Below are 27,995 nucleotides of genomic sequence, written 5' to 3'. Positions count from 1 at the left end.
TTGCGTCAGTTCCATCTTACGGACGGGCCTCCAGAACAGATCCCATCCATAACACGAGGTTCCACATTTGTAAGGTTCGTTCTTTGTGTGAGTTACTTTATGTCTAGAGAGGTGACTACTCCAAATGAAGCTCTTTCCACACTGCAAACATTTAAAAGGTTTTATGATGCCATAAAACCGTAGTTTCCACATGTTGTTTTGGAAATTGTGAATTGCGTAGGTACACCTTCAAATGCAAACTGGATCCGGTATCTTCTTGCTAAATCAGGCATCCAGCACTGATAACGCAGGCATGCTTTTCCTCAGACCAAAATAAAGCTGACTGGTGCAGTGGCTGAAGAAATCCACAACACACTATTTGCATTCGATTTCAATCACATTAGGCGTCAAACAAATGAAGGTGAAGACAGAAATGGAAATAGTCCCCATTTGTTTTCTTTGCAACATCCACTGGCAAAGGGAGAGGGAAGAAATCCAGCGTCTTACCCTCCCGCCATCCCATTTCACTAGAGAGACTGCCAGACTTCCATGGGTCCTGACCTAGAGGAAAACCCCCAAAGGGTCAAACTCTTTCTCACCACAGACAGCAATGGAAAGAGGCGGGGTGACCTTTTACAGTTAATAACACACCAGATTATCATCATCATCACCATCATCATTTCTTTATTATTATTGGACCATCTTCTGTCGGCAGCGGAGCAAAACAAGCTTTTAGTGAGGCAGAACTCCTAACGGGGCAGAATGTCGCTCGCTAGACCCTTCAGTCTGAGCATCCTTGAATCGCTTCCCCCAAAACCAGAAAATGGGTGAGCGGAGGCTATTCTGTCAAGACGGAAACAGACTCCTTTTGTAGCAAAGGAGCAACTTTGTGGGCAGGAGAGGGCGCTCCTTACCAGGGAGGCATGAGTTAAAATACAACACTTCCTTAGACGGGCCTTGGCCACATTGCTCTCTCCATTTTCCTCTCAGGCTGGCTGTTTCAAATATTAAAACGTTTGCTGCTCCGAAATCCCAGCTGAGAGCAAATGGGATGAATCAATACAAAAGCAGCTGCACCTTTCTGTGCCGGCTGCCCAAGGCCTCGCCCCGTCGGCCTCTAGGAACACAATTCCTCTGCTATTTCAATCCTAAACAGGGCCAGCAGAGCCCGGCCCAACCCAATTCCCCATGCCGAGATTATTTTATCGGAGCCCAAAGATTATCTCAGGAACCCTCCACAAGCGCACGGCAGGCTTCAACAGCCAACAAACCCACTGAAAGGTCAGCAGTCCAGTCAGGAGGGGCCGAATCCGGCCTTCCACACTGGCCTCTTCAGCCTCACCAACGGCAAGAGGCTGGGGATGCTGAGGGCTTGGTGGCCAAGACACAAATTCTTGCGAAGAGGTTTTCTTCCGGAGCAACACCCTTCAAGCCCAGGGCCTGATGGCAGCGGAGCTAAGGCAGCGCCACGGGCTCTGAAGTGTCCGGCGTGGGCGACAGGCTCATGGGCGAGCTGGGCAGCGGCTCCCCGGCGGTCTCCGTGGTGGGGCCTGTAGGCTCGGCCGCCGGCCTCTGCTGCCACGCGTGTGCGTAAGAGGATCTGGCCCCCTTTTTGGCCCAGTAGCTGGCAGAGCGGTCCATGGCCTCCTGGAGGCGGGCCCAGGCGCGGAGGTCATTGCTCTGGACGGCCTGGCACAGGAGCTGGGCGTGCTCTCGCAGCTCGGCCAGCTCCCACTGGGTGCTGTTGTTCTGCCGGATCAGCTCCTTGGTCCTCAACGTGATGCCCAGCAGGCCGGACTTCCGCAGGGCCTCCACCGTGTTGTGGAAGCGGCGCTGCTTGCCCGAGCTGCTGCAGCCCAGCTTTTTGGAGGCTCGGGAGATCATCCTGCCCTCGGCCGAGTCCAGTCCCGTGGAGGAGGACACCGTGTTCTGGGAAAGCACCTCTGGGCCGAGGAGCTGGCCGGGGGCTTCCTTGCGCTGCTTCTCCCTGCTGCCTTTCGGGGCGGCGGCTTCAGAAGACGACACCCAGGCCTCCTCCAGGCAGAAGCGTTTGTTCTTACTGGCCCCTCCTGCTGGGGTGGACCCTCCCAGGACTTTGGCCTGAGGGTCACAGCCCGGGTGAGGAGCGATTTTGGGGTAGGCGCTGAGGATGGGGAGGTAGGCAGCGTCCTTGTTGGGAGACTTCTGGCCGGGAAGCAGCGGCTTCAAGGGTCCCGACGGCGGCTGGATCAAGAGAACATGGGTGGGAGAGCCCTGGGTGCTGCTGAGAGGGTGCTGGCCGTTCCAGGCCAAGAGCTGGGTGGCGGGGGACGCTGCGTGGGGCTGCGAGGAGGAAGAGCAGAGAACGAAAAGTCAGGAAAAAAGGGCCACCGTGTGGATGAAGCTCCGTCCCTCCCCGTAATCCACTGGGGGCTCCCGTGACTTGCACACCCCTCGGGGCAGGGACCTTCCCTCCTGTACTTTGCAAAGCGGGCCACGGCGATGAGTGGGAGCGAAAAGGGGCTACCTGTTTGAGGATAACATTTTTGACGATGTAAATAGGGGTGAGGCCAGGGAAGGCGCCGCCCGCAAGCCCCCCGTGCCCTTTCTGCGCCGCCCGCTGCAACGTGCCCCCCTGGCGCAATGCGTAGGCAGGCTGGTCTTCCGCGTCCGTCTGCTCCACGCCGCTCAGGTGCTCCGAGCTCTCGTCTGCCAAAGAGGGATGGGGGAGAGGAGGGGTTAAGGCAGTCAGGAAGGGAAAAGCAGGAACAATCAGTAAACCCTCAGCAGCAGCCAGCAGCCCTTCCTCATTCCCTCACCCAGGAGCCCCTGAACCCTGCCAGCTGAGAAGCACCTGCGTTAACCCCCAAGGAGGGAAAACAGAGGACAGCTTTTCCAGAGACAGGAGCCTCTCCTCCGGTCTAAACCAGGCAGAAACATCTCTGAGAACCAGTGTGGTGCAGTGGTTAAGAGTGCTGGACTAGGACCTGAGAGACCTGGGTTCGAATCCCCACTTAGCCATGAAGCCTTGGGCCAGTCACTGCCTCTTAATAATAATAATAATATAATAATAATATCTTTATTGTCATTGCCCCCTTCGGGGACAACGAAATTACTTGACTGCTCCATAAAAACACTAATTAAACAATACAGTATAATACAGCAAGGGAGATTAGATGACTTTCAAAGTCCGGGCTTCCCATTCAGGGCTGAGATCGCTCTGGAGAAGAAGCTGTTCTTAAGGCGGCTCGTTCTTGTCTTCATTGTCCTGTATCTCCGTCCCGACGGCAAGAGCTCGAAGAGACAGTGACCAGGATGCGATGGATCTTTTACTATGTCCAATGCCTTCCTATGGCACCTTGTGGCATAAATCTGCTCTAAGGTGGAGAGTGGGCAGCCAACAATGCTCTCTGCTGCCTTAACAACCCTGCACAACCCCAACCTGTCCTGGGTAGTACAGCTTCCGTACCACACACATAAGCCATAAGTGAGCACGCTCTCAATGGCACAGTGATAGAAGGCAAGCAGCAGTTTCTGCGGAAGATGGTTTTTCCTTAGTATTCTCAAAAAGTACAGTCTCTGCTGCGCCTTCTTCACAAGCCCCCTTGTGTTGACACTCCACTCTTAGCCTAAACCACCTCTCAGGGTTGTTGTCGTGGGGACTGAATGGGGAACCACATGCACCACCTTGGGTTCCTTGATGGGGAAGATGCGATGTAAATGTAAGAAATAAAATAAAATCCAGTGCTACATTATAAAGGGAGTGGACAGACCGGAATGCCAAATCTAAGACTTTGACAGTTCACATCCTCATCGCCATTTACCCAGGTGGAATTGCTCTAACTTAAGGAGAATGCTAATCTAGGAGCGTCTTAAGTATGAAACTCTCTTTTGAGCAGAGGTTCTCCCTACGAATATCGCTACACCAACCTCTGAGACTGGAAAGAACCGTTCTTCTTAGCAAACCACCAAGCTGCGAAAGGAAACCTGTGATTTGCAGGGTGAACTTGCTCAACAACCTAGTTGACCCACAAGATGTAAATTTAAAAAAAACAACACCTTCAACCAGTTGTAGCTGCACTTGTGTGGTTTATGCAAAACGTTGGTCAGACAACAAAAGCTTTGGAAAGGGTGCAACAGAGGAGACCCATGAATAGCACCCATAATTGCAGAAGATCAATCTCTGAAGTTGCTTGCTCTCTCTTTTTCTCGACAGCGGCACTTTCTCAGGTCGGTGTTGCAGGATGGCAAGGAAATCCTTCGCTCCCTTCTCAAGTAAATATCAGCTGATATTAACATGAACTAACAATCCCCTCTCAAATTATCCGGCTTCCTCTCCTTAGAAGCAGGCCATCGAGCAACCAAACCATCTTTCCAGGATGACATTCATTCCGGGGACTGTCTCTGGCCGCCCCCTTTCCGCACGTGCTCAGGCTGAGACGTGCTGGTGGGAGCCACATACAAATGCAGCTTTGGAACTCCCAGCCTCATGAAACCAGGCAGGCGCCTTCACGGTGCACTTTTCGGCACCTGCTAAAAACCTTCTCACTTGGGCAAGCCTACCCAGATGAGAGTTCCAATCTGTTTTTACCGTAACAGTGGTGCCTCGCAAGACGAAATTAATTCGTTCCGCAAGTTTTTTCTTCTTGCGAGTTTTTCGTCTTGCGAAGCACGGTTTCCCATAAGAATGCATTGAAAATCAATCAATGCGTTCCTATGGAGACCGTCCGGGGACAGAGAGGAAGCGCCGCGCACCTTCCCCTCTGTCCCCGGACCTGTTTAAAGCAAGGGGCGGCGGGGAGATGATTGCTTCTCCCCGTTGCCTGCCTCGCAATCTCCGGGGACAGAGGGGAAGCGCCGCGCGCCTTCCCCTCTGTCCCCGGACCTGTTTTAAAGCAAGGGAAGGGGCAGCGGGGAGAATCGCTTCTCCCTGTTGCCGCCCCTTGGTTCAAAAGGGGTCCGGGGAGCGCGCACCTTCCCCTCTGTCCCCGGAGACTGCGGGGCTGGCAACGGGGAGAAGCGATCTTCTCCCCACCGCCCCTTGCTTCAAAAGAGGTCCGGGGACAGCGGGGAAGACACGCTGCGCTTCCCCACTATCCCCGGAGCTTGCAGGGCAAGCTTCGTTTTGCGAAGCAAGCCCATAGGGAAATGCGTCTTGCGAAGCGGCTAAGAAAACGAAAAACTCCTTCGTCTAGCGAGTTTTTCATCTTCCGAGGCGTTCGTCTTGTGGGGCACCACTGTATTTTAACTTTTTGAAAAGTTTTAAATTGTTGTTGCCGTTTCTTTTTCTTGGTGACAAGTGTACTGCTTTATCTTTTCTTGTAAACCGCTTTAAAGTTTGTTTGTATGATATACAGTATCTTTATTGTCATTGTCCCATACAGAACAATGAAATTGGAAATCTACATAAAACATTCAAAAACCCCTAAAAACTCCATTTTAAAATACAATACAAAACCCCATTTTAAAATACAATATACTATAGCGACTCCTTATGCTGCCTTTAGAACCAGAATTGCATTTGGGTAGAAACTGTTTCTCAGGTGGCTAGTCCTGGTCTTTATAACCCTGTACCTTCTTCCAGAAGGCAGAAGCTGAAAGAGATCATTTCCGGGGTGCGCACCCAATTATTCTCGCTGCAGTCTTTATGACCCTGTACTTTCACTCTCAAGGGGACGCGGGTGGCGCTGTGGGCTAAAGCCTCAGCGCCTAGGGCTTGCCGATCGAAAGGTCGGCGGTTCGAATCCCCGCGGCGGGGTGCGCTCCCGCTGCTCGGTCCCAGCGCCTGCCAACCTAGCAGTTCGAAAGCACCCCCGGGGGCAAGTAGATAAATAGGTACCGCTTACCAGCGGGAAGGTAAACGGCGTTCCGTGTGCGGCTCTGGCTCGCCAGAGCAGCGTTGTCACGCTGGCCACGTGACCCGGAAGTGTCTCCGGACAGCGCTGGCCCCCGGCCAATAAATGTGAGATGGGCGCACAAACCCCAGAGTCTGGCAAGACTGGCCCGTTTGGGCAGGGGTACCTTTACCTTTACCTTTACCTTTTACTTTCACTCTCAAGAGGTGTAAAAAAATTATAAATAAAATAAATAAAAAATGCCGGCCAAGGAAGATTCTGCCATGCTTGGGTAGCCAGTCTCTCTGCCTCCGGGCTGAAAGGAGCTAGACAAGGAGGCCTCTCGAATCCCAGAGCTAAAGCAGCAAGTGGGGAAAGGGACCTCATTTTCTGTTCAAACTGCAGCCCCACGGTCCGGGAGCTCTCAGCCTGACAGCAAGGGGGCAGCCACTGGGGGGGGGGTCTGTACCTGAAAATCCAGAGTCCTTCTCCCCTTCGCTCGCAGGGGGGCGAGGCCTCCTGCCAGAGCCTCTCGTTATTGTGGGTTTGGACTGCTCCGTGTGGCCCTCAGAGCCTGCCTTCAGGGACCCAGGCAGGGCGGTCTTCTCCTTCCCAGGCTTAGAAGGGTGCACAAGCGGCGAGGTCTTGTCCGAAGGCATGGCTGAGACTCTCCTGGGTTCCTGAGGGGCAGAGAGACAAAAGCAGGGTGTTAGTGGAACAGGAGAACTTAGCATCGTAGAACTGTCGAGTTGGAAGGGACCCCGAGGGTCATCCAGTCCAAGCCCTGCCATGAATCTCTGACAGATGACCACCTGACCTCTGCTTAGAAACCTCCAAGGAAGCAGAGGCCACAACCTCTCGAGGGAGTCTTTAAGGCAGGGGCCAGCAAACCTTTTCAGCAGGGGGCCGGTCCACTGTCCCTCAGACCTTGCGGGGGGCCGGACTATATTTTTTGGGGAGGGGGAATGAACGAATTCCTATGCCCCACCAATAACCCAGAGATGCATTTTAAATAAAAGCACACATTCTACTCATGTCAAAACACCAGGCAGGCCCCACAAATAACTCAGAGATGCGTTTTAAATAAAAGCACACATTCTACTCATGTCAAAACACGCTGATTCCCAGACCGTCCGTGGGCCGGATTGAGAAGGCGACTGGGCCATGCTTTAGGGATCTGCAGATTCACTAACCTTGGGGAAACCACCAGCCTTATTCATTAAAGAAGAAGAAACTACAGCCATACCTCGGGATAAATGTGCTTCAGGTTGAGCATTTTCAGGTTACGCTCCGCGGCAACCCGGAAGTAACAGAGCGCGTTACTTCCGGGTTTCGCCGCTTGTGTATGCGCAGGCGATCAAAATGATGTTACGCGCATGCGCAGTAGTGGCGGATCGCAGTGGCGTAGCGTGGGGGGGCAGGGGGCCGGCCGCACTGGGCGCAACATCTGGGGGTTAGGGTTATGGGGCACAAATCCACAGGTTAGGGGGCGCAAATCCATGGGTTAGGGGGCACAAATTACTTGCCTTGCCCCGGGTGCTGACAACCCACGCCACGCCACTGGCGGATCGCGACTCACGCACACGCAGTCACTGGTTAAACTCTACTCGGGATGTGAACGGGGCTCCGGAATGGATCCCATTCGCATCCGGAGGTACCACTGTAGGTTGGGAAACTTAAGAAGAGCTCTGATGCTGGATCAGGCCAAAGGGGGCTCATCTAGTCCAGCGTCCTGTTCTCACAGTGGCCAATCAGATGCCCATTATGGGAAGACAGCAGGCAGGATCTGAGCACAAAAGTAACTCTCCCCTCCTGTGGTTTTCTGCAACTGGTTTTCAGAGCAGAGCCACCCTAGCTAGTAGCCATCGATAGCCCTCTCCTTCTCCATGAATTTGTCCAATCCTCTTTTAAAGTCATCTAGACTGGTGGCCACGGCTGCCTCCTGTGGCAGGGAGTTCCATAGTTTAACTTTGCGAGGAGGTGGAGGTCAACGCAGTGCTTGGCACTTAAAAGCTGGGAGCATGCATGTGCTTCCAGGACCAAACACTCCTCGAATCACAGAACGGTGTCGTCAGGAGGGAACCCAGGGGTCATCCAGCCCAACCCCTTTGCACGCAGAAGATTTGCACGACGGGGGAAGTGACTGTGCTGGATGCCTTTGGCTCCCCACGATTTCCCCCCTACTGACAGGTTTCATTTTGTACGGAGGAACAAGCTGTCATGGAAAGGCCTTCCAGAAACAAGCTTCTTCACTTCCTTCTCTGCTATTTTGGGAGAAAAGAGGTCAGAGAGAGAAATCGATAGCGGCTTCTGCTGCTGCCAAGAAAGTGTGGCAGGAGGCGAAAGGGGGGGGGTGGAGTTCATTGTTCCCCTTACCTGCAGACAGGCCAGAACAGGCTAAAACTGGGAGGGGGGAGAATTCAGATAAGCATCAGGACTACACTGGACAAACAGGCTTAGCATTTACTCATTATTCTTTCCTCCAAGCAGCTCAATGCATTGAACTTTGTTCTCCATCCTGTAAACACCACAGTTTTTATGCTCACAAGAGTCCTGCGAGGTAGGTGTTGGGATATTAATGGCTGCCAAGATAAGGAGTCTCTGAAGCAGGAGTCTCTGAAGCAGCGTGGCATAGTGGCTAGAATGGCGGGAGCAGAGACCAGGGTTCAGATCCCCAACTCGGCCATACGCTCACCGAGATTGTCACTTGCTCTCGGCCTGACATACCTCGCAGGGTTGTCGCTTTTGTGGTGGTTTAAAGGGAAACGGGGAGGAGAACCATGCAAATGGCAAGTATTTTTTATATATATATATAATATTTATTCAAAGTTTAAGGTTTCAAAAAGAAAAAAGAACAATACATAGTATAAAAAAGAATGCAACAGTAGCAGAAAAAGAGAATAAAAGGATATAAAAATACATTCAATTAAAAAAGAAAAAAAATAGTTTTATAGAAAAAAAGAAACAGATTAAACCTTTACATAGCTTTCTTCCTTTACTTATTTCCTTGACCTCCTCACACCTCCCAATTTTGTATTCTAATTCACATGCAAATGGCAAGTAAATAATCATGGCTCGTTTAATTGGTAGAGCATGAGACTCCTAATAATAATAATAATAATAATAATAATAATAATAATAATAATAATAATTTTTATTTATATCCCGCCCTCCCCAGCCGAAGCCGGGCTCAGGGCGGCTAACAACAACAAAACAGTACAAAAGTACAGCACAAACAACACTCTAAAATCATTCATTATAAAATTAATTTATAATTAAATTATTATAAATTATTATAATAATAATTTATTATTTATACCCCACCCATCTGGCTGGGCTTCCCCAGCCACTCTGGGCAGCTTTCAACACAATATTAAAATACAGTAATGCATCAAACATTAAAAGCTTCCCGAAACAGGGCTGCCTTCAGATGTCTTCTAAAAGCCTGGTAGTCATTTTTCTCTTTGACATCTGGAGGGAGGGCGTTCCACAGGGCTGGTGCCACCACCAAGAAGGCCCTCTGCCTGGTTCCCTGTCACTTTGCATCTCTCAGTGAGGGAACCACCAGAAGGCCCTCGGCGCTGGACCTCAGTGTCCGGGCAGAATGATGGGGGTGGAGATGCTCCTTCAGGTATACTGGACCAAAGCCGTTTAGGGCTTTCAAGGTCAGCACCAACACTTTGAATTGTGCTCGGAAACGTCCTGGGAGCCGATGAACGTATTTCAAGATGGGTGTTATGTGGTCTTGGCGGCCGCTCCCAGTCACCAGTCTAGCTGCCGCATTCTCAGGGCTGTGGGTTGGGCAAAATATTCCTGACTTGCAGGTTCGAGGTGTGTGGTCCCTTCCAACTCCACAACACGGTGACTCTCGAGGAGGCCCACGAGGCATTTAGCTGCCGCCTCGACTCCCTTTGCCTGCTCTCCAGGATGAGCACGGCAACCTGGTTTTGCCAGGAGCACTCTATGCATGAGAATGTGCGTCTGTGCAAAGTTCCACCTTGCCAGCGCCAGGGGCACACGGCCCGCAATGTGTCTGCCTCCTCCTCCTCCGCCGCCTTTTGCCTTGCCATGTGCTCGAGGACACGCCAGGCGGCAGAAAACCAAAAGCGGGAGCAGGCTGCAGATTAGAAGCAGCTGCTCTGCCCTGCTCCTCCTGCACTGAAACAGGGAGGGCTAGCTATTACATAACAAGGAGGCGGCTGCTGCTGCTGCAGAGCTTCACACCTAGCTGGGCGGATGCTTTCTGGGGCTTGGCCACACAGCCTCGCCTGGAAGGAAAGAGGAAACAAGCGTCTTGCTTGCGTAGGGAGCACGCAGCTGAGAACGTGGGGAAGAGCCTGGCTGCTGGGTCAGGGCCCATCTTGCCCAGCGTCCTGGTCTCGCAGTGGCCAAACAACCTCAAGAAGTGGCAAGTCCAGGTAAACTGCCTCTGGACCTGGAAGCTCCATAAGAAGAGCCCGGCTGATGATCAGGCCAGCCGCCCACTTAATCCAGCATTCTGCTCTTGCAGTGGCTGACCGGATGCCTGGATCCTGCAAGCAGGATCCGGGCTCAAAAGGGAGTGCCACAGTTTCAATTGACTCCAGAGAAGCGGACACGGAGCAATGGATCCAAACTACAAGAAAGAAGATTCCACCTAAACATTAGGAAGAACTTCCTGACAGTAAGAGCTGTTTGACAGTGGAATTTGCTGCCAAGGAGTGTGGTGGAGTCTCCTACTTTGGAGGTCTTTAAGCAGAGGCTTGACATCCATATGTCAGGAGTGCTCTGATGGTGTTTCCTGCTTGGCAGGGGGTTGGACTCGATGGCCCTTGTGGTCTCTTCCAACTCTAGGATTCTATGATTCTAGGAGAATGTTCCTGGCTAGCAATGTGAAATGAAGGGTTCCTATGGGCCTTGGGGGGGGGGTCATGGGCACATTTTAAATTTTCTTTTTCTTTTTAAAATATTTTCATTAAACAATTTCAACCTGACAAATTATCAGTCCAAATTATCAACTGCATTATTTCCCCCCTTCCCCCCCCCATCCCTCCCTCTCCCCGGACTTTCCTCAGCTCCCCTCTCTGGTTTCTTTGCACATACAGTATTGTTCTCTGCATGCTATAAAATTGTACATATCCTTGCCTTATCTATCATGCGTTCGACTAATAAATTTGTGGGTGTTTATTCAAAACCTGCCAAGGAGTCCAGATCATTTTGTTGTCATTTTAAGTAATTTGTAAAAAGTTCCCATTCTTCCTTGAAGTCACAATTGTCTTCGTGTTATAAAGGTAAAGGGACCCCTGACCGTTAGGTCCAGTCATGGCCGACTCTGGGGTTGCCGCGCTCATCTCGCTTTACTGGCCAAGGGAGCCGGTGTACAGCTTCCAGGTCATGTGGCCAGCAGGACTAAGCCGCTTCTGGCGAGCCAAAGCAGCGCACGGAAACGCCGTTTACCTTCCCACCGGAGCGGTACCTATTTATCTACTTGCACTTTGACGTGCTTTCGAACTGCTAGGTTGGCAGGAGCTGGGACCGAACAACGGGAGCTCACCCCGTCGCGGGGATTCAAACCTTCTGATCGGCAAGTCCTAGGCTCTGTGGTTTAACCCACAGCGCCACCCGCGTCCCTGCTTTGTGTTATAGACATGTGGAATTCTACAGCTGGAAGGGACCTCTGAGGGGCATCTAGTCCAACCCCCTGCAATGCTAAAATCACAGCTAAAGCATCCGCGGCAGACAGCCATCCAACCTCTGCTTAAAAACCTCCACGCTTCCAAGGTAGTCTGTCCCACTCTTGAACTTACAGTTTTTACTAATGTTCCGTCAGAATCTCCTTTCTGGACATTTTAATCCCTCGGTTCAGGTCCCGCCCTCCCGAGCCGCAGGAAACAAGTGTGATCCAAATTCCATGTGACAGCCCTTCAGATGCCTATCTTCTCTCCGTCTCCTCCCCTACAGGGATCCGAAGGTGTCTATCATACATCTAAAGGGTTGTCACATGCAAGATGGTTCCTAACACAATAGGGAACTTTGTTTCAGAGGACGCAAACACACGGCCACAAACACATGCAAACGTTCACACCTTCCGCACCTGTAAGAAGGGGATTTGTGCAGGTGAATGCGCAAGGCATCTTGCTCACAAGTTTCCCTTGCACACCTAAGAGAGGCAGTGGCGCATGGTGGTCAGAGCGCTGGACTCTTGACCTGGTAGAGACCAGGATTCAAATCCGACTCGGCCATGAATAATTTGTTTCAGCATTTCGTCTTTTGTACGCATAAATGTGTGGTTGTTTGCTTTCCTTGCTTTTACCGTTTTACCTTTTTTTAAACTGGTTTGATGTTTTTTTTTGTTTTGCTTTTAAAAATGTCAATCCGTGTATAAGCTTTATAAAACGAAGAATAAATAAATTAAGCCAAGTCACTGGGCGGCCCTGGGCCGCTGTCCCTGCCTCCCAGTCTAATCTACCGTATTTTTCGTCCCATAGGACGCTCCGTCCCATAGGACGCACCTAGTTTTTTGGGGGGAAATAAAGGGGAAAAAAATTTCCTTTATTTTCCCCCCAAAAGCAGTTCGGGGAAACCGAACCAGGTCGAGGAACAGCGGGATGGCGGCGCTGGGCCTCCCTGCTGTCCCCCGAGCTTGTGGGGCTGGCCCATGTCTGCCCCACAGCCTGCTGGGCTGCAGGCTGCTATCCGCAGCGTGGGGAGCCCTGCGGGGAACTCCTGCAAGGGTCCCCACGCTGCGGATGTCTGCCGGGCACGGGGGGCGCTCTGCTTCAGGGCGCCCCTCGCGCTGGGCAGCAGGCTGCTATCCGCAGCGTGGGGAGCTTTGCAGGGAATTCCTGCAGGGCTCCCCACGCTGCAGATGTCTGCCCGGCGTGGGGGGCGCTCTGCTTCAGGGCGCCCCTCGTGCTGGGCGGCAGGCTGCTATCTGCAGCCTAGACATCCCTGCGGGGTCCCACAGGGCTGCCTAGGCTGCGGATGTGTTCCTGAAGCTTGGAGAGCGAGAGGGGTCGGTGCGCACCGACCCCTCTCGCTCTCCAAGCTTCAGCAAAAGCCTGCATTCGCCCCATAGGACGCACCCAGATTTCCCCTTCGTTTTTGGAGGGGGAAAAGTGCGTCCTATAGGGCGAAAAATACGGTACCTCACAGGGTTGTTGTGGGGCGGAAACCCATGTTTTATCACCTTGAGCTCCTTGTGGGGAAAGGTCGGGTAGAAACACAATCAATCAATAAAGAGAATCTCAGAGAGGACTCAGAAGAAGGGGAAGAAGACACTTCCCCACCACAGATGGCGATTCATAGAATCACAGAACTGCGGGAGGGGGGTGCAAGGGGACCCCAACGGTCATCTAGTCCAACCCCCCGCCGCGCAGGAATCACAGGGTTCACGCTGGACTCAAGTGGCATGCAATCCTGGCACTGGTAGCCAGTAGGACAACTTTCCCCGGCGCACATCAAAACTGCTTCTAAATGACACCTGCGTTAAATTTGCCTACATCCATCCAGCTCACCTGCCTGCAGTGCTGCACCAATACTTTATTACTAATTAATTAATTAATCCGTGTGGCCAAAGATACAACAACAACCACCACCAAAAGAAAGCATTGCACAGTTAAGATAACTATGCATTCTCTCAAATAAAAAATTGCTCTCCTGAAGGATTTAACTTTCCGAGCTCCTTATGACCTACAAAGTCCTACACCGCTTAGGTCGAAGCTGCCTGAAAGACCCTATTCCCACATAGGAACTTTGCCCGGGTTTGGGGGTCTTTGCTGGAGACCCTTCTCTCAGCCCCCACACCTTCTCAGGTCCCTTGGTGGGGATGCAGGATAATAATAATAATAATAATAATAATAATAATAATAATAATAATAATTTATTATTTGTACCCCGGCCATCTGGCTGGGTTTCCCCAGCCACTCTGGGCGGCTTCCAAAAATACAGTAAAATATCACAGATCAAAAACTTCCCTGAACAGGGCTGCCTTAAGATGTCTTCTAAATGTCAGGTAGTTATTTATCGCTTTGACATCTGATGGGAGGGCGTTCCACAGGGCAGGTGCCACTACCGAGAAGGCCCTCTGCCTGGTTCCCTGTAGCTTTGCTTCTCGCAATGAGGGAACCGCCAGAAGGCCCTCGGTGCTGGACCTCAGCGTCGGATACGGCCTTCTCGGTGGTGGCTGCTCCAAGAGAAGTTAGACCGGCTCCCTCCTCCTTTTCCTTCCGCCGGCAGGTGAAAACTCTTTTATTCCAAGAGGCCTTTGGGGATGGACTGGTTTGAGTGAAAGGGCTGGTGCTGTGCTGTTTTTCAGGTGGCTTTTAGAAGACAGGAAAGTTTTTAAAGAGTTTCAGCGTGTTTTTAATATTTTGTTGGGAGCTGCCCAGAGTGGCTGGGGCAACCCAGTCAGAGGGGCAGAACATAAATATTAAAATTATTATTATTATTATTATTATTATTATTATTATTATTATTATTATTATTTCTTGCAATTATATTTTCATAGAATCAAAGAATTGCAGAAGTGGAAAGGGGCCCGAGGGGCCATCTAGTCCAACCCCTTGCAATGCCACTTCCATATATATTATATGTGCATACTATTTATATATTAAACACAGTTTTAATTGAATTGAGGTTAATTTTTTAAAAAAATGGTTTTTATTCTATTTCTATGTTTTTAGCTCCTCTTATTTTATTTGTAAGCTGCCTTGAGTCCCTGTGTAGGTAGGTAGGTAGGTATAAATAAATAAATAAAATGGAGAAAAGTGAATAATCAAGTACCCTGTCAGCTGGGAGAATTAAATCTTTGAGCAAGGCTGCCCTTAAGTCCTTATAGATGGAGGCAGCCCTGTTCAGGGAAGTTTTGAATGACTGATGTTTTAACACATTTTTTAATCTTTTGTTGGAAGCCGCCCAGAGCAGCTGGGGAAACCCGCCAGATGGGCCGGGTATAAATAATAAATGATTATTATTATTATTATTATTATTATTATTCAGACTATATGGGATTGGCTGAAATGACTGGCAGAATCCGTGAGCAGGGGAAAGAGAAGGCGGAAGAAGATTGGAAGAAATTCAAAGTTTATCTTAAGAAACATTGTAAAATCAATGAGTTCTAAAATGTCGAGATTTTGGGGGGAAAAGGGGACTACAGCTGTAAAAGATTAAGTAAAAGAAAAGAATAAGGGGAAAATTTGATAAAACCAAGTGTTAGGATTTGCTGAAATAATTTTGGAAATTGGGATGTAGAAAGGGGAGGTATGGGGAAGTCGGCGAAGTAAGGTTTAAGAAAGAGGGATATGAAATTATACATGTTTGTTTGTGTGTTTGTTTGTTTGTATTTTGTATTGTTTGTGTTTATAAAAACTGTGAAAAACCAATAAAATTTTTATATATATAAAAAAATATTATTATTATTATTCAACAAGCAACTATGTCCTTAGGCACTTATTCCACCCCACCCCCCACCCCCTTTCCTGCAGAATTCAACCACGATATTGGACTTTTTATCGAGTGGGGAGCGTGCTCCTTCCTCCCTCCTCCTCCCTCCAGTCCACATGCTTCCTCATGCCACATGCAGCAGCCAAGGGTTCCTCGCCAGCCACAGTCAGCTGGCCAGCCATGTGCTTTTGTTTACACCCCGCCCAGACTGGCGGGAGGTGGCAGGAGAGAGGCGGGCTCAATTACTACGTTTTCCCGAACAGAGCCAAAGATTACGCAATGGTGTACAGTGTGTTCCCAGTACACGGAGACCCACACGCACCTCGCGTATAGGCATGCGTCCCTGTCCCCGCCCCGCCCCCACCGCCGCCTTCCTTGGGGGAAGGGAGGGAGGCTGCACTCTGTGGGGCTCAGCCTCTGCCCCACCCCTGCCCCAGTGCCACGGTTATCATTTTATGGATCCGGCCAGGGTGAAGGCGTGTCGCAGAACTGCAGAGCTGGGAAGGGACCATAACTTTTCCCCTTTTCTTGCGAGGAATCCTATTGGGAATAAGGGAATTTCCCTTTAAAAAGGGGGGAAGTTGACAGCTATGGAAGGGACCCCCCAAGAGTCATCTAGTCCAACCCCTTTGCAATGCAGGAAAGCGGTGGCTGGTGTAAGCAGGTGTGCGCACTTAAGTTTGTTCTCTGGAGGACAGGAGGAAACCCGGGTCCAAAACCACCAGGGCAGACCTCCCAGACGGTTCCGCCTCTTCTGCCTTGCACCCCCCCCTCCACAACCACCTTAAAAAGCAAAATTCACCCGCTGCCCGCAAGCCAAGGGTGTGCTCCCATACTCTCGGCCCCTGTAGCGTTCTGGGAACTCTGCCACAATTCCGGGGCGCCAGGAACGAGGTCGCACCTAAATTGTGGGGATGATGTATTAGGCAGGTGCACAGGGACTTGGCACAGAACCACCCCATTGTCCGTCTGGCAAAAGAAATGGCCGTAAGAGACGCCATACCCGGAGCTTCCGTACATCTCCAAGCTTCTAGGAGGAAAAAAATCGGGAAAGGTGGTGTAGTGTAATGGTTAGAGCGCCAGAATAAGACTCGGGAAAGCAGGGTTTGAATCCCACTACTCTGCCATAAAGCTCGCTGGGTGTGACCTTGTGGGCCTAGACTACCTCACAGGGTGGTTGTGGGGTTTAAATAATGTGGGGGAGAGGCAAGGATGCCCCCCTTGGGCTCCTAGGAGGTAATAAAAGCTGGCATATAAATGCAAGGAATAAAATAAAAAATTAGAGGGCGACGCAGAGGAGATCTGGGGGTCAGCCGGGAAGATGCGCGGGTCTGGGTGCCCCCCCCCACAACCCACACATTCCCAAAAGCCGCAGTGAGAATGAGATGTGGAAGACGGAACGAGGCATGCCCACGACGCCAGCCATACCCAAAGGTCCACCATCGATATATCGCAACCCCACAAGCTGCCAGCCTCCCCTCCTTCGCTCCACGGAGCCCCACGTACCTGCTCAGCACCGGGAGAAACTTTGCCGTCCAAAACCTCAAAGGCTTTGTCTCTCCATCATCTGTGGCGAGGGCTCAGCTCCCCTCTCCAGCCAAGCCGGGGAGAAAATAACCTTTCCGCCATAACTGGACATGCGGGGAGGTGTCTAGGGGCAGGGCTGTCCGATCGGCCATGGGAAAGTTGTGGGAGAGGGGAGGGGAGCGAGGCACCCCCCCTCTCATGCGTGCTTGCACATGGGGGGGGGGGAGGCAGAGACTCCGCTGTCTAAATATGGACACGGCTTAGAAGTGCGGCGTCACATGGAGCAGCACACACACACGAGGCGCAGCTGGAGGAAGGGAAAGAGAGAGAGAGCGCTCCATTCATCATCTTCTCCCCACGCAGCCTTGCCACACCTCCCTCCCACCCAGGCAAGGGGAGCAGGAGGCAGGCAGAACTAAATCTGGATCAGGCATGAGACACGGGCAGACAAAGGAAGAGTCCCCCTTCCCTCCTGACGGGGAAGGCAGACGCATCTTCCGGCTTTCGCTTCCGGTCCCAACAGTTTTGTGTTGTTCCAGGCGCACAAAAAATAAAATAGTTCTGAAGACCCAGCATGGGTTTCTGAAAAACATAAGCACTGCCAAACAAGCTAGCTCCCTTGCTTCCTTCCTCTTTCTTTCTTTCTTTCTTTCTTTCTTCCTTTCTTCCTTCCTTCCTTCCTTCCTTCCTTCCTTCCTCCCTCCCTCCCTTCCTTCCTTCCTTTCTCTTTCTTTCTTTCCTTCCTTGCTTCCTTTTTCTTCCTTCCTTCCTTCTTTCCTTTTTCTTTCCTTCCTTCCTTCCTTCCTTCCTTCCTTCCTTCCTTCCTTCTTTCCTTTTTCTTTCTTTCTTTCCTTCCTTCCTTCCTTCCTTCCTTCCTTTCTCCTTCCTTCCTTCCTTCCTTCCTTCCTTCCTTCCTTCCTTCCTCTTTCTTCCTTCCTTCCTTTCTTTCTTTCTTTCTTTCTTTCTTTCTTTCTTTCCCTTAGTTGTGATTCCTGCATTGCAGGGGGTTGGGCTAAATCAGGGGTCAGCAAACTTTTTCAGCAGGGGGCCAGACCTCTGTCCCTCAGACCTTGTGGGGGGGGGGGGCGGACTATATTTTGGAAGGAAAAAAATGAACGAATTCCTACAACCCACAAATAACCCAGAGATGCATTTTAAATAAAAGCACACATTCTAATCATGTAAAAACACGCTGATTCGGACCATCTGTGGGCCGGATTTAGAAGGCAATTGGGCCTTACGTTTGCCTACCCATGGACTAGATTACTCTCAGGGTCCTTTTCCAACTCTACAGTTCCAGGATTCTATTGTTCAAACCAGTGAAGCTTTTCGAAACGCCTAGTCTCAGCAGCAAACTTTCCGAGACCCTCTGGGATTTGAAACGCAAAGGATGCCTGGATATGAACAGGCAGCCAAGCCGCTCGGATTTTCCCAGCCGTACTTTAACAGGATTGGGGGGTATGAGGCGAAGGAGGTGCCTTTGGTGGGGACAGTCCCTCTTGCTGCTGGGAATTCCCAGAGAAAAGCCTGGGCCAGCTGTGCGCATCCACAGCTCCACCAGGATCCTAATAAAAGCCTTCTGGATCAGGCCAAGGGGGGCTGATCTAGTCCAGCGTCCGACCAAGACGCCTGTGGGAAACCTGCAACCAGGATCCGAGCACAAAAGTCTACATGTCAGGAGATATTCAGAATCACTGCTGCCTCCTCCATCTAGCTTGGTGCCCAATTCCTAAAGAGGTCATTCCTTTTCCCTGTCCTGCCCTGAAACCAGAAGTGCCAACTTGAATAAAATGTTGGGGGTGGGAGCAAATAAGCCCCACCCTGCAAAATCGCTAACAAGACACACACCCTTTGAATGGCAATGTCCATCAACGTGGGGGAAGGGGGAGGGCTCAAATATTCTATTGAGGGGGGTCAAAGGGACCTCAGCCCTTAGGAGTTGGCTCCTATGCCTCAAACCAGGAAGCAGCCCCAGGGTTCGCAAAATCAAAACGCAAAGCCACGCGTCAGATTCTGGGGACAGAAAGTTGTGATAGAATAGAATCATAGAATCCTAGAGTTGGAAGAGACCACAAGGGCCATCGAGTCCAACCCCCTGCCAAGCAGGAAACACCATCAGAGCACTCCTGACATATGGTTGTCAAGCCTCTGCTTGAAGACCTCCAAAGGAGGAGACTCCACCACACTCCTTGGCAGCAAATTCCACTGTCCAACAGCTCTTACAGTCAGGAAGTTCTTCCTAATGTTTAGGTGGAATCTTCTTTCTTGTAGTTTGGATCCATTGCTCCGTGTCCGCTTCTCTGGAGCAGCAGAAAACAACCTTTCTCCCTCCTCTATGTGACATCCTTTTATATATTTGAACATGGCTATCATATCACCCCTTAACCTCCTCTTCTCCAGGCTAAACATGCCCAGCTCCCTTAGCCGTTCCTCATAATGTGATCTGGAGGTACAGGTTGCCAAGCCCAGGCCATGCTTGCAGCCCCCAGACTGTACAGTGATAATAATAATAATAATAATAATAATAATAATAATAATAATAATACAGTGGTACCTTGGGTTACATATGCTTCAGGTTACAGACTCCGCTAACCCAGAAATAGTGCTTCAAGTTAAGAACTTTGCTTCAGGATGAGAACAGAATTTGTGCTCTGGCGGCGCAGCAGCAGCAGGAGGCCCCATTAGCTAAAGTGGTGCTTCAGGTTAAGAACAGTTTCAGGTTAAGAACAGACCTCCGGAACGAATTAAGTACTTAACCTGAGGTACCATAATAATAATAATAATAATAATAATAATAATAATAATAATATGTTGTTTATACTCCACCCATCTGTCTGGGTTTCCCCAGCCACTCTGGGTGGCTTCCAACACAATATTAAAATACAAAACCTGTTAAACATTAAAAGCTTCCCTAAACAGGGCTGCCTTCAGATGTCTTCTAAAAGTCTGGTAGTTGTTTGTCTCTTTGACATCTGGTGGGAGGGCATTCCACAGGGCCGGTGCCACCACCGAGAAGGCCCTCTGCCTAGGTCCCTGTAACTTGGCTTCTCACAGCGAGGGAACCGCCAGAAGGCTGGACCTCAGTGTCCGGGCAGAACGATGGGGGTGAATGTCGTTGTGCCCAGAACTGCTGGAGCCGCATTTTTAACGCAGTGTTTTCCCAGCCCACAACAACGTGGACAACTTTTCTGGGCTGGCCTTTCAACTTGTAAGAAGAGGAAGCACGTACGGAACGGCCCTTTGCCGCCCCGGACTATTCCTGGAGCAAGAAAGAGGATTTTGTCCTGCGAGAGCTTCTGTTAAGCTCGGTCAGCTCTGGGCCATTACCACCCCAACTCCCCAACCCCCAGCCTAAGCAGGTGTGTGGCTACTCGGAGCCTGCACCGAAAGAGGCACAGTAAGAACCCAGTTGCTGCCAGCGATGCAGCAGGAACCCAAAATCCAGGGCGAGGGAAAATGCTGCGCAGAAAAAACAAGCAAAGTCTAGCCCAGCCCATTATAATGAATCCCTCACGCAGCAATTTCCATTTGCAAAGCATTTTCCTTTAACCTGTATGGAATTTGCTCCTTCCTGCAACATCATGACGCATTTCTATAATTCGCAGAAAGGAAACCGAGGCTGACAGGTGCAGCACTTACAAGGGTCACAAAACCCAAACCATGGTAGAGGGAGGATCTGAGCCCACATCTCACAAGAACTGCAAAAAAAAGAGCAAATTCAAAAAAGAGCAACACTCCTGGGTCATCCATGCAGATCAGTAAGCTAAAGGAAAAGGTGATGGTGATGCAAATTGCGGCCTAGGGACCGCCTCTCCTGGTATGCCCCGCAGGGGACCTTAAGGTCCACAAATGACAACATTTTGGAGGTCCCAGGTCGCAAGGTGGTTAGACTGGTCTCAATTAGGGCCAGGCCCTTTTCAGTACTGGCCCCGACCTGGTGGAACGCTCTGTCACAAGAGACCAGGGCCCTGCGGGACTTGACATCTTTCCGCAGGGCCTGCAAGACAGAGCTGTTCCGCCTGGCCTTTGGTTTGGACTCAGCCTGACCCTTATGCTTCCCTCCCCTTATTTTTTTGATCTATGGGCTACTTTTAAAATGAGGCTGCATTTTAAATTGCATTTTAACCTGTATTTCAAATTGGGTTTTTTTTTCTTATTATGTTTTTACTGTAATTTTACAGGTGTTAGCCGCCCTGAGCCCGGCTCTGGCCGGGGAGGGCGGGTTATAAATAATAATAATTATTATTATTAAATATCAAATAAAGGTAAAGGGACCCCTGACCATTAGGTCCAGTCGTGACCGACTCTGGGGTTACGGCGCTCATCTCACTTTATTGGCCAAGGGAGCCAATATCAAATACCTCAGCTTAATAGATTCCTTGAAGCAGAGGAATGGTGGCACCTCAAGCAGAGAGCTTTCCACTCAACAGAGGCCTTTCGCACATGCACTTGCCAAGTCACCAAACAGATGCCCCAAAGGGAAACCCACAAGCAGGATCCGACCACAAGAGCAACTCTCCCCTCCTGTGGTTTCCAGCAACTACGATTCAGAAGCACCACTGCCTCTGACTGTGAAGCACAGAGCAAAGCCATTGTGGGTAGTAGCCACCGATAGCCCTCTCCTCCTCCATGAATTTGTCCAATGCTTTTTTAAAGCCATCTAGGCTGGGGACCACGGCTGCCTCCTGTGGGAGGGAGTTCCACAGATTAACTGTGCAAGGACTTCCTCTTCTTTTATCTGTCCTGAATGTGCCACGTCTTAACTAAACATGGCAACTGGCGTTGGGGATGGAGGGCTGCCAAACCCGGTGATGAGCTGGTGACGGAGCAGGTGACAACAGCCTCTTGCGACGAACATCTTATTCCGCCCGACGACAAACACCTGTGGCCTTGCACCCAAAAGACCTCACCACAAGAAAGGAAGAAGAGCCACAGAGCCATTCTGATCGCACAAAGCGGCAACTCAGAATCTAGCCAGGAGTTCATGGAATTCATGGAATTGTAGAGTTGGAAGGGACCCCAGCGGTCATCTAGTCCAACCCCCTGCATCGCCGAAAAGGATTGGAGCATTTGGGGCGGGGGGGCATCATAACCATCGGGGGAAAGAGCCAACTTACAGCGGCATAAAGCTAGTTGTGGTGTTAATCGGGGCCTTGATCGATCTGGCATGGAAATCATTCTGACGGCCCTTTCAGGACACCAGAGATACTGCCTGTTTGCAGCAAGCTAAGCAGGGAAATTTAAAATAGTCCTGGAGTCGACGTGAGAGCTGCCTGTCTGGTTCCCAGAACTTTCTTCAACCTCCTCCTGCTTGCCCAGGGCTCGCCCCTGCCCAAAAGCTGTCTTCTGGTTCAACTGGTTCCACTAAACAGGACCCACATGACGCAACCCTGGTTACGAGTGCGAGATCAGACACAGCAGAAGCGGCTGGAAGAGGCAGTCCTGGGCTACTGGCCCACAGGCAGAGCTGGGGAAACAAGACACGGTCTGATGAATGGCTATGCATTTGCGAAGAAAAGCTCAGGGCTTCCACCAGCCCCACACACCAAGGAAGGGTGTGGATCCTTCTATTTCGATGGGGGGGGGTGTGCTCGGGGATTGGCCATGATCCGTGCACACTCCAAAACTAGGGCGCCTGCAAAGAGAAGCGTCGACTTGTGCATGCGAACTGGGCAGCACGGGTGTGACATCACCCTGAATACACCCAGATTCCCAGATTCAAAGGTAAAGGAATCAAGGGGTACACATCACCCCTTGGCAGAACCTACAATTCCCATCTTGGCGCACTGGCTGGGGCTGATGGGAGTTGTAGTCCAAAAGGCTGGTGCAGGCCCCAAACATACATAAACACATGGAAAACAGGCCTAGGACACAAAATACAACAGGTCTGATCCCATACTGTCAATGACACTAAGCTCAGCAATATTCACAGGGCTCCTCTTGATTTCTTGCAACCAAGCCTTAAAGGTGCACGTACGACAATCGGGTTGCTTGTGGCATGCGCAACTTGTGTGCCATGTTTGTCTTCCTGCCTGAGAACGTGCAAAGCCGCACCTGGAGCAAGTGCAACCTGGCTGCCTTCCTGGAAGAGAAGGTAGAGCGACTTCAGTCCCACCTATTCACACTTCGAGCCACCGGGCAAGATGACGAAATTCTCACTAGACAGGAATGGACTGACCTGGAAAAGAGACGCAGGTGGGGTGCCCCTAGGGAGAAAGATCGCCCAACCCTGGAGGAATGTGACCCAAAAAGGCAAAACTGTCTGGAGCCTTGCTGTGTCTCTGGAACTACAAAACTGATTCCACGCCCTCACCTCAGACACCGGTTTTCGGCCAGAAGAGAGCAGGTACAGTAGTTCCAAACCCCAGAACAAACAAAGGTTGCAGTTCCTGCTGCTCCCCAGAAAAAGGAAGAGACATGCAGTGCTGGCAGGTGACTCCATACTGAGGGGGAGAGAGGCAGCAGCGTGCAGAGGAAGGACTCGTGATTTCAGCTGCGTCTATACTAATGCACAGTGTATGGGAAACAAGCAAGACAAATTTGGTCACTTACAACAGGTTGGCAAATATGACCTAACAGACAGTACTGAAACCTGGTAGGGTAAGACTAATGACTGGAATGTAGGAATTGAGGTGATCAAAAGAAATAGATCAAAAGGAAGGGAGGAAGAGGAGCATTATATGTAAAGAATGTGTACACTTGTGAAGAAATCCATGACCTGGAGCATGAAAAACAGATTGAGAGTATATGGGTAAAAACTAGGAGAAAGAATCAACACTGATCTTACTGTGGGTGTCTGATATAGACGATGCCTAACTAGGACAGGTTACCAAACATTCAAAAATGAAAGATATTGTAGTCATAGGAGACTTTGACTCCCCGATATATGTTGGAACGCAAACTCTGCCAAGAATGTAAGATCCAACAAATTCCTCCATTGCCTTGCTGACAATTTCATATCCCAGAAGGTAGAAGCAGCAACAAGGGGGTCATCTATCTTGGAACTGGTCCTCACCAACATAGAGGAACCAATCCACAAGGTGGAAGCACCAGGAATCTTGGAGGGAAGTAATCATGTTTTCTTGGGTTTCAATGAATAAAATGGGGAGGGGCAGTTAAGCAGCTGAGGGGATGCAGGTGACACCAAACTTTGGGGGGGGGGTAGCTAATGCCACAGAAGACAGAATCAGAATTCAAAATGACCTTCACAGATTGGAGAACTGGGCCCAAAACTTACAAAATGAGTTTCAGCAGGGACAAGAGTGAGGTTCTGCCCTTAGGCAAGAACAACCAGATGCACAAATATAGGATGGGGGACACCTGGCTTATTAGCAGCACATGTGGAAAGTATCTAGGGGTCATGGTGGACCCCAAGCTGAACATGAGTCAACCGTGTGATGCAGCAGCAAAAGAAGCTAATGCTATTCTAGGCTGCATCAACCGAAGTTTAGTGTCCAGATCAAAGGAAGTACCATATTTTTCTCCCTATAGGATGCACTTTTTCCCCTCCAAAAATGAAGGGGAAATGTGTGTGCATCCTATGGGGCGAATGCAGGCTTTCGCTGAAGCCTGGAGAGCCCCACCGCCAGCCCCACAAGCTCGGGGGACAGCGGGGAGGCGCAGCACACCTTTCCCGCTGTCCCCCGACTTGGTTAGAAGGCTGGCGGGGGGAGAAGCCTGCTCCTCCCCATCGCCAGCACCACAAACTGGGGGGACAGCATGAGGCACAGCGCGCCTTTCCCGCTGTCCCCCGACTTGGTTAGAAGGCTGGCGGGGGGCTTCCCCCTCCTCCAGCCCCACAAGCTCCCAGAGCCATGCCAGAGCTGCACGCAGCTTCGCCATCACTCTGGGTCCTGTTCTGGGGGATGGGGAAGCTCGGGCTTCCCCCGCCCCAGCCCCGCGCCTGGGGGGGGGGGGGAGTAAATTTTTTCCCTTTATTTCCCCCCCCAAAAAATCTAGGTGCGTCCTATGGGCTGGTGCGTCCTATAGGGTGAAAAATACAGTAATAAAGGTAAAGGGACCCCTGACCATTAGGTCCAGTCATGACCAACTCTGGGGTTGTGGCGCTCATCTCGCTTTACTGGCCGAGGGAGCCAGCGTACAGCTTCCGGGTCATGTGGCCAGCAGGACTAAACCGCTTCTGACGAACCAGAGCAGCGCATGGAAACGCTGTTTACCTTCCCACCAGAGCAGTACCTATTTATCTACTTGCACTTTGACGTGCTTTCGAACTGCTAGGTTGGCAGGAGCAGGGACCGAGCAACGGGAGCTCACCCCGTCGCAGGGATTCGAACCGCCAACCTTCTGACTGGCAAGTCCTAGGCTCTGTGGTTTAACCCACAGCGCCACCCGCGTAAGGGAAGTAATAGTCCCAGTCTATTCTGCCTTGGTCAGACCACACCTGGAATCCTGTGTTCAATTCTGGGGACCACAATTTAAGAAGGATGTTGACAAGGTAGAATGTGGGCAGAGGAGGGAAACCAAGATGATCAAGGGTCTGGAAACCAAGCCTGATGAGGAACGGTTGAAGGAGCTGGGTATGTTTAGCCTGGAGAAGAGACTGAGAGAAGAAAGGAGAGCCATCTTCAAATATCCCCTCATGTTGCAAGGGAGTCGATTCCACAGCTGAACAACTCTTACCCTCAAAAAGTTCTTCTTGATGTTCAGACAGAACCGCCCTTCTTGCAATCTGAATTCACTGCTCCTGCCCACTGGAGCAGCAGGAAGCAAGCTTCCCCCAGAGCTCCATCCTTTTCTACCGACCTGGAAGGGTCCTGGGTTTCAGGCAGGGTGGCAGAAGAGCACAGCCACCCTGAGACAAGGACAGCAGCTTCTATAAGACATTTAGCTGAGACACCGACATTGCAGCGGGTTGGGCTAGATGACCCCTTGGAGTCCCTTCCAACTCTACAACTTTACGAGGTTTTTTGAAATCCATGATTCCTACTCCCGCCCACCACCACCGAGGGGTCCTCGCAATGGGTGCCCTCACCTGCCCCCTCCCTTAAGAGGTTCCCCCAGTCCTGAGCCACAAAGCGGACACTTCTCCCAGGGTTATAACCAGGAACAACCACAGAGCCCCCCCCCCAAAAAAAAACCACCCTCACGGAACACCACCACTCCCAGAGCACAGGGCGGGCAAGTGGGGCATTTAGCTGAACGGCAGTGGGGGCATCTGGGGTAGTAGTAATAATAATAATAATAATAATAATAATAATAATAATAATAATAATAAATGTTATTTATTTATACCCCGCCCTCCCCAGCCAAGACCGGGCTCAGGGCGGCTAACAAGCAAAAATAAAAACATGTTGATTAAAACACAATTTAAAAAACAAGACTAAAATACAACATTAAAACATTAGGATGCAGCCTCTTCACAGGAGGAGAAAGGACAAAGAAAGAGGGGAAGGGAATCAAACTGATTCTAAGCCAAAGGCCAGGTGGAACAACTCTGTCTTACAGGCACTGTGGAAAGAAATCAGATCCCGCAGGGCCCTGGTCTCATGAGGCAGAGCGTTCCACCAGGCCGGAGCCATCACTGAAAAGGCCCTGGCTCTGGTTGTGGCTAATCTGACTTCCTTAGGGCCCGGGACCTCTAGGGTGTTGCTGTTTATGGTCCAAAATCCAGGCATCACCAGCAGCGTCTCAATCCAGGAAGGACGGTCAGAAGATGAAACTGAAGGGGTCGTTTGGAAAACTGTTATTATTGGGGGAGGCAAGAGACCTAAGAGGGGATTTGACCCTGGCAACGGTCTGTCCATCAGCGGTGCAAAGCCAGCAGCCCCCTTTTCTGCCCCACCCTGGGAGCAGGTGGGCAGCTCATGGCGCTCAAAGGAAAGGGGCTCCCTAGTCCTCATGGAGGAAGGCGAATCATAGAATCAAGAGGGTGGGAACCGAGGGTCATCTAGTCCAACCCCCGGGCCTTGCAGGAATCGCGGCTGAAGAATCTCTGGTAGATGGCAGCCCAACCTCTGCTTAAAAGCAGGCAAGGAAGGAAGGCCCACCGCCTTTGGGGGGAGTCCATGGGGCCGGAGGAGGTGGGTTGTCAAACCAGACCCTGTAGCTCTAGTCCTCACTGAGGATGGAGAGAGGCTGTCAAATGAGGGCCCACCACATGGGGGGCTTGAAGGGGGAGCCCTGTTAAATCAGCCCCTGTAATACGGGGTGCTTCTAACACTCTTTGAGGGGGGACTGTCTAATCAGACTCCGTGACATGGGGTGCTTCTAGCCCTCACTGAGGATGCTGGAGGTGAGCTGTCAAATCAGGCCCCGCAACATGGGGATGGTTCTAGCCCTCATTGAGGATGCTGAAGTGGGGAGCCTGTCAAATCATGGCCCATGACATGGGGGGGGGGCTTCTAGCCCCATTGAGGATGAATTCTAGCTTTCATTGGGGATGCTGCGGGGGGGGGGGGGCTGCCAAATTACGGCCCATGACATGGGGGTGCTTCTAGCCCTCATTGAGGATGCTGAAGGGGGAGCCTGTCAAATCATGGCCCATGACATTGCGGTGCTTCTAGCCCCCATTGAGGATGATGATTTGGGTTAGCCTGTCAAATTATGGCCCATGACGCGGGACGGCTCTAGCCCTCATTGAGGATCCTAAAGGGGGGAGCCTGTCAAATCATGGCCCGTGACACGGGACGGTTCTAGCCCTCATTGAGGATGCTGGAGGTGAGCTGTCAAATCAGGCCCTGCAACATGGGGTGCTTCTAGCCCTCATTGAGGATGCTGAAGGGGGGAGCCTGTCAAATTAAGGCCCGTGACACGGGACGGTTCTAGCCCTCACTGAGGATCCTAAAGGGGGGAGCCTGTCAAATCATGGCCCATGACACGGGAGGGTTCTAGCCCTCATTGAGGATGCTGCCGGGAGGGGTCTGTGCAATGGTGGCCCAGGCGCGGGGGCGGTCCTCCTCCCCCCTGCAAGGCGCCCCCTTCCCCCGCGCCCTCCCCGGAGCCACGCACCCGAGGCGGAGATGGGGGGGGGTCTTTACCTGCGCCCTCCTGCCCGCTCTTCCTTCCTTCCCCGACACAAAGGTCGCGGCAGCAGCGGCGGCGGCGGCCGTAGCCCCGCCCCTCGGCTCTGAGCGGCGGCCCCGCCAGCCAATGGGCTAGGCTCTTGCCAGGCACCCGGGTCGCCCGGGCGGCTCCGCCAGCCACGTGCGAGGCGAGGAGCCCGGTGCGCGGGCACGTGACGGGGCGGGGACAGAACGCGGAGACATGTGCGGGGGCGGGGCCGGGCGGGGAGGC

General features: G+C 51.3%; 1 protein-coding gene across 5 annotated transcripts; it reads right to left on the bottom strand.

Annotated features, from left to right (window-relative positions):
* Positions 1–646: 646 nt before the first annotated feature.
* Positions 647–27,836, bottom strand: CIPC (CLOCK interacting pacemaker). 5 transcript variants are annotated; one of them, XM_082231219.1, is made up of 5 exons: positions 27,740–27,836; positions 25,383–25,554; positions 6,262–6,472; positions 2,486–2,667; positions 647–2,301 (listed from the first exon to the last, which is right to left on the bottom strand). In XM_082231219.1, the coding sequence occupies exons 3-5, from the start codon at positions 6,449–6,451 to the stop codon at positions 1,435–1,437; spliced, it is 1,239 nt and encodes a 412-aa protein (XP_082087345.1). In that variant the 5' UTR covers positions 6,452–6,472; positions 25,383–25,554; positions 27,740–27,836; the 3' UTR covers positions 647–1,434. The 5 variants fall into 5 exon arrangements, with proteins under 5 accessions (XP_082087345.1, XP_082087348.1, XP_082087347.1 ...); XM_082231222.1 differs by lacking the exons at positions 25,383–25,554; positions 27,740–27,836 and adding an exon at positions 16,722–17,370; XM_082231221.1 differs by lacking the exons at positions 25,383–25,554; positions 27,740–27,836 and adding an exon at positions 16,733–17,370.
* Between the last annotated feature and the right edge of the window lie 159 nt (positions 27,837–27,995).

This window comes from Podarcis vaucheri (assembly GCF_965113315.1).
Source record: "Podarcis vaucheri genome assembly, chromosome: 7".
In the NCBI taxonomy this organism is placed as follows: domain Eukaryota; kingdom Metazoa; phylum Chordata; class Lepidosauria; order Squamata; family Lacertidae; genus Podarcis; species Podarcis vaucheri.
Note: the sequence above shows the minus strand (reverse complement) of the source record. Positions and strands in the feature narration are given on the sequence as shown.

What these genes read in the sequence shown, in the direction of transcription:
- CIPC (XM_082231218.1), bottom strand. Translation starts at nt 9,681, where the DNA reads ATGCCTCGTGGGCCTCCTCGAGAGTCACCGTGTTGTGGAGTTGGAAGG. An exon ending in GAAGGACTCTGGATTTTCAG is followed by an intron (nt 2,668 to 6,261) that starts GTACAGACCCCC and finishes CCTCTTTGGCAG; the next exon opens with ACGAGAGCTCGGAGCACCTG. An exon ending in AAAATGTTATCCTCAAACAG is followed by an intron (nt 2,302 to 2,485) that starts GTAGCCCCTTTT and finishes TCCTCCTCGCAG; the next exon opens with CCCCACGCAGCGTCCCCCGC.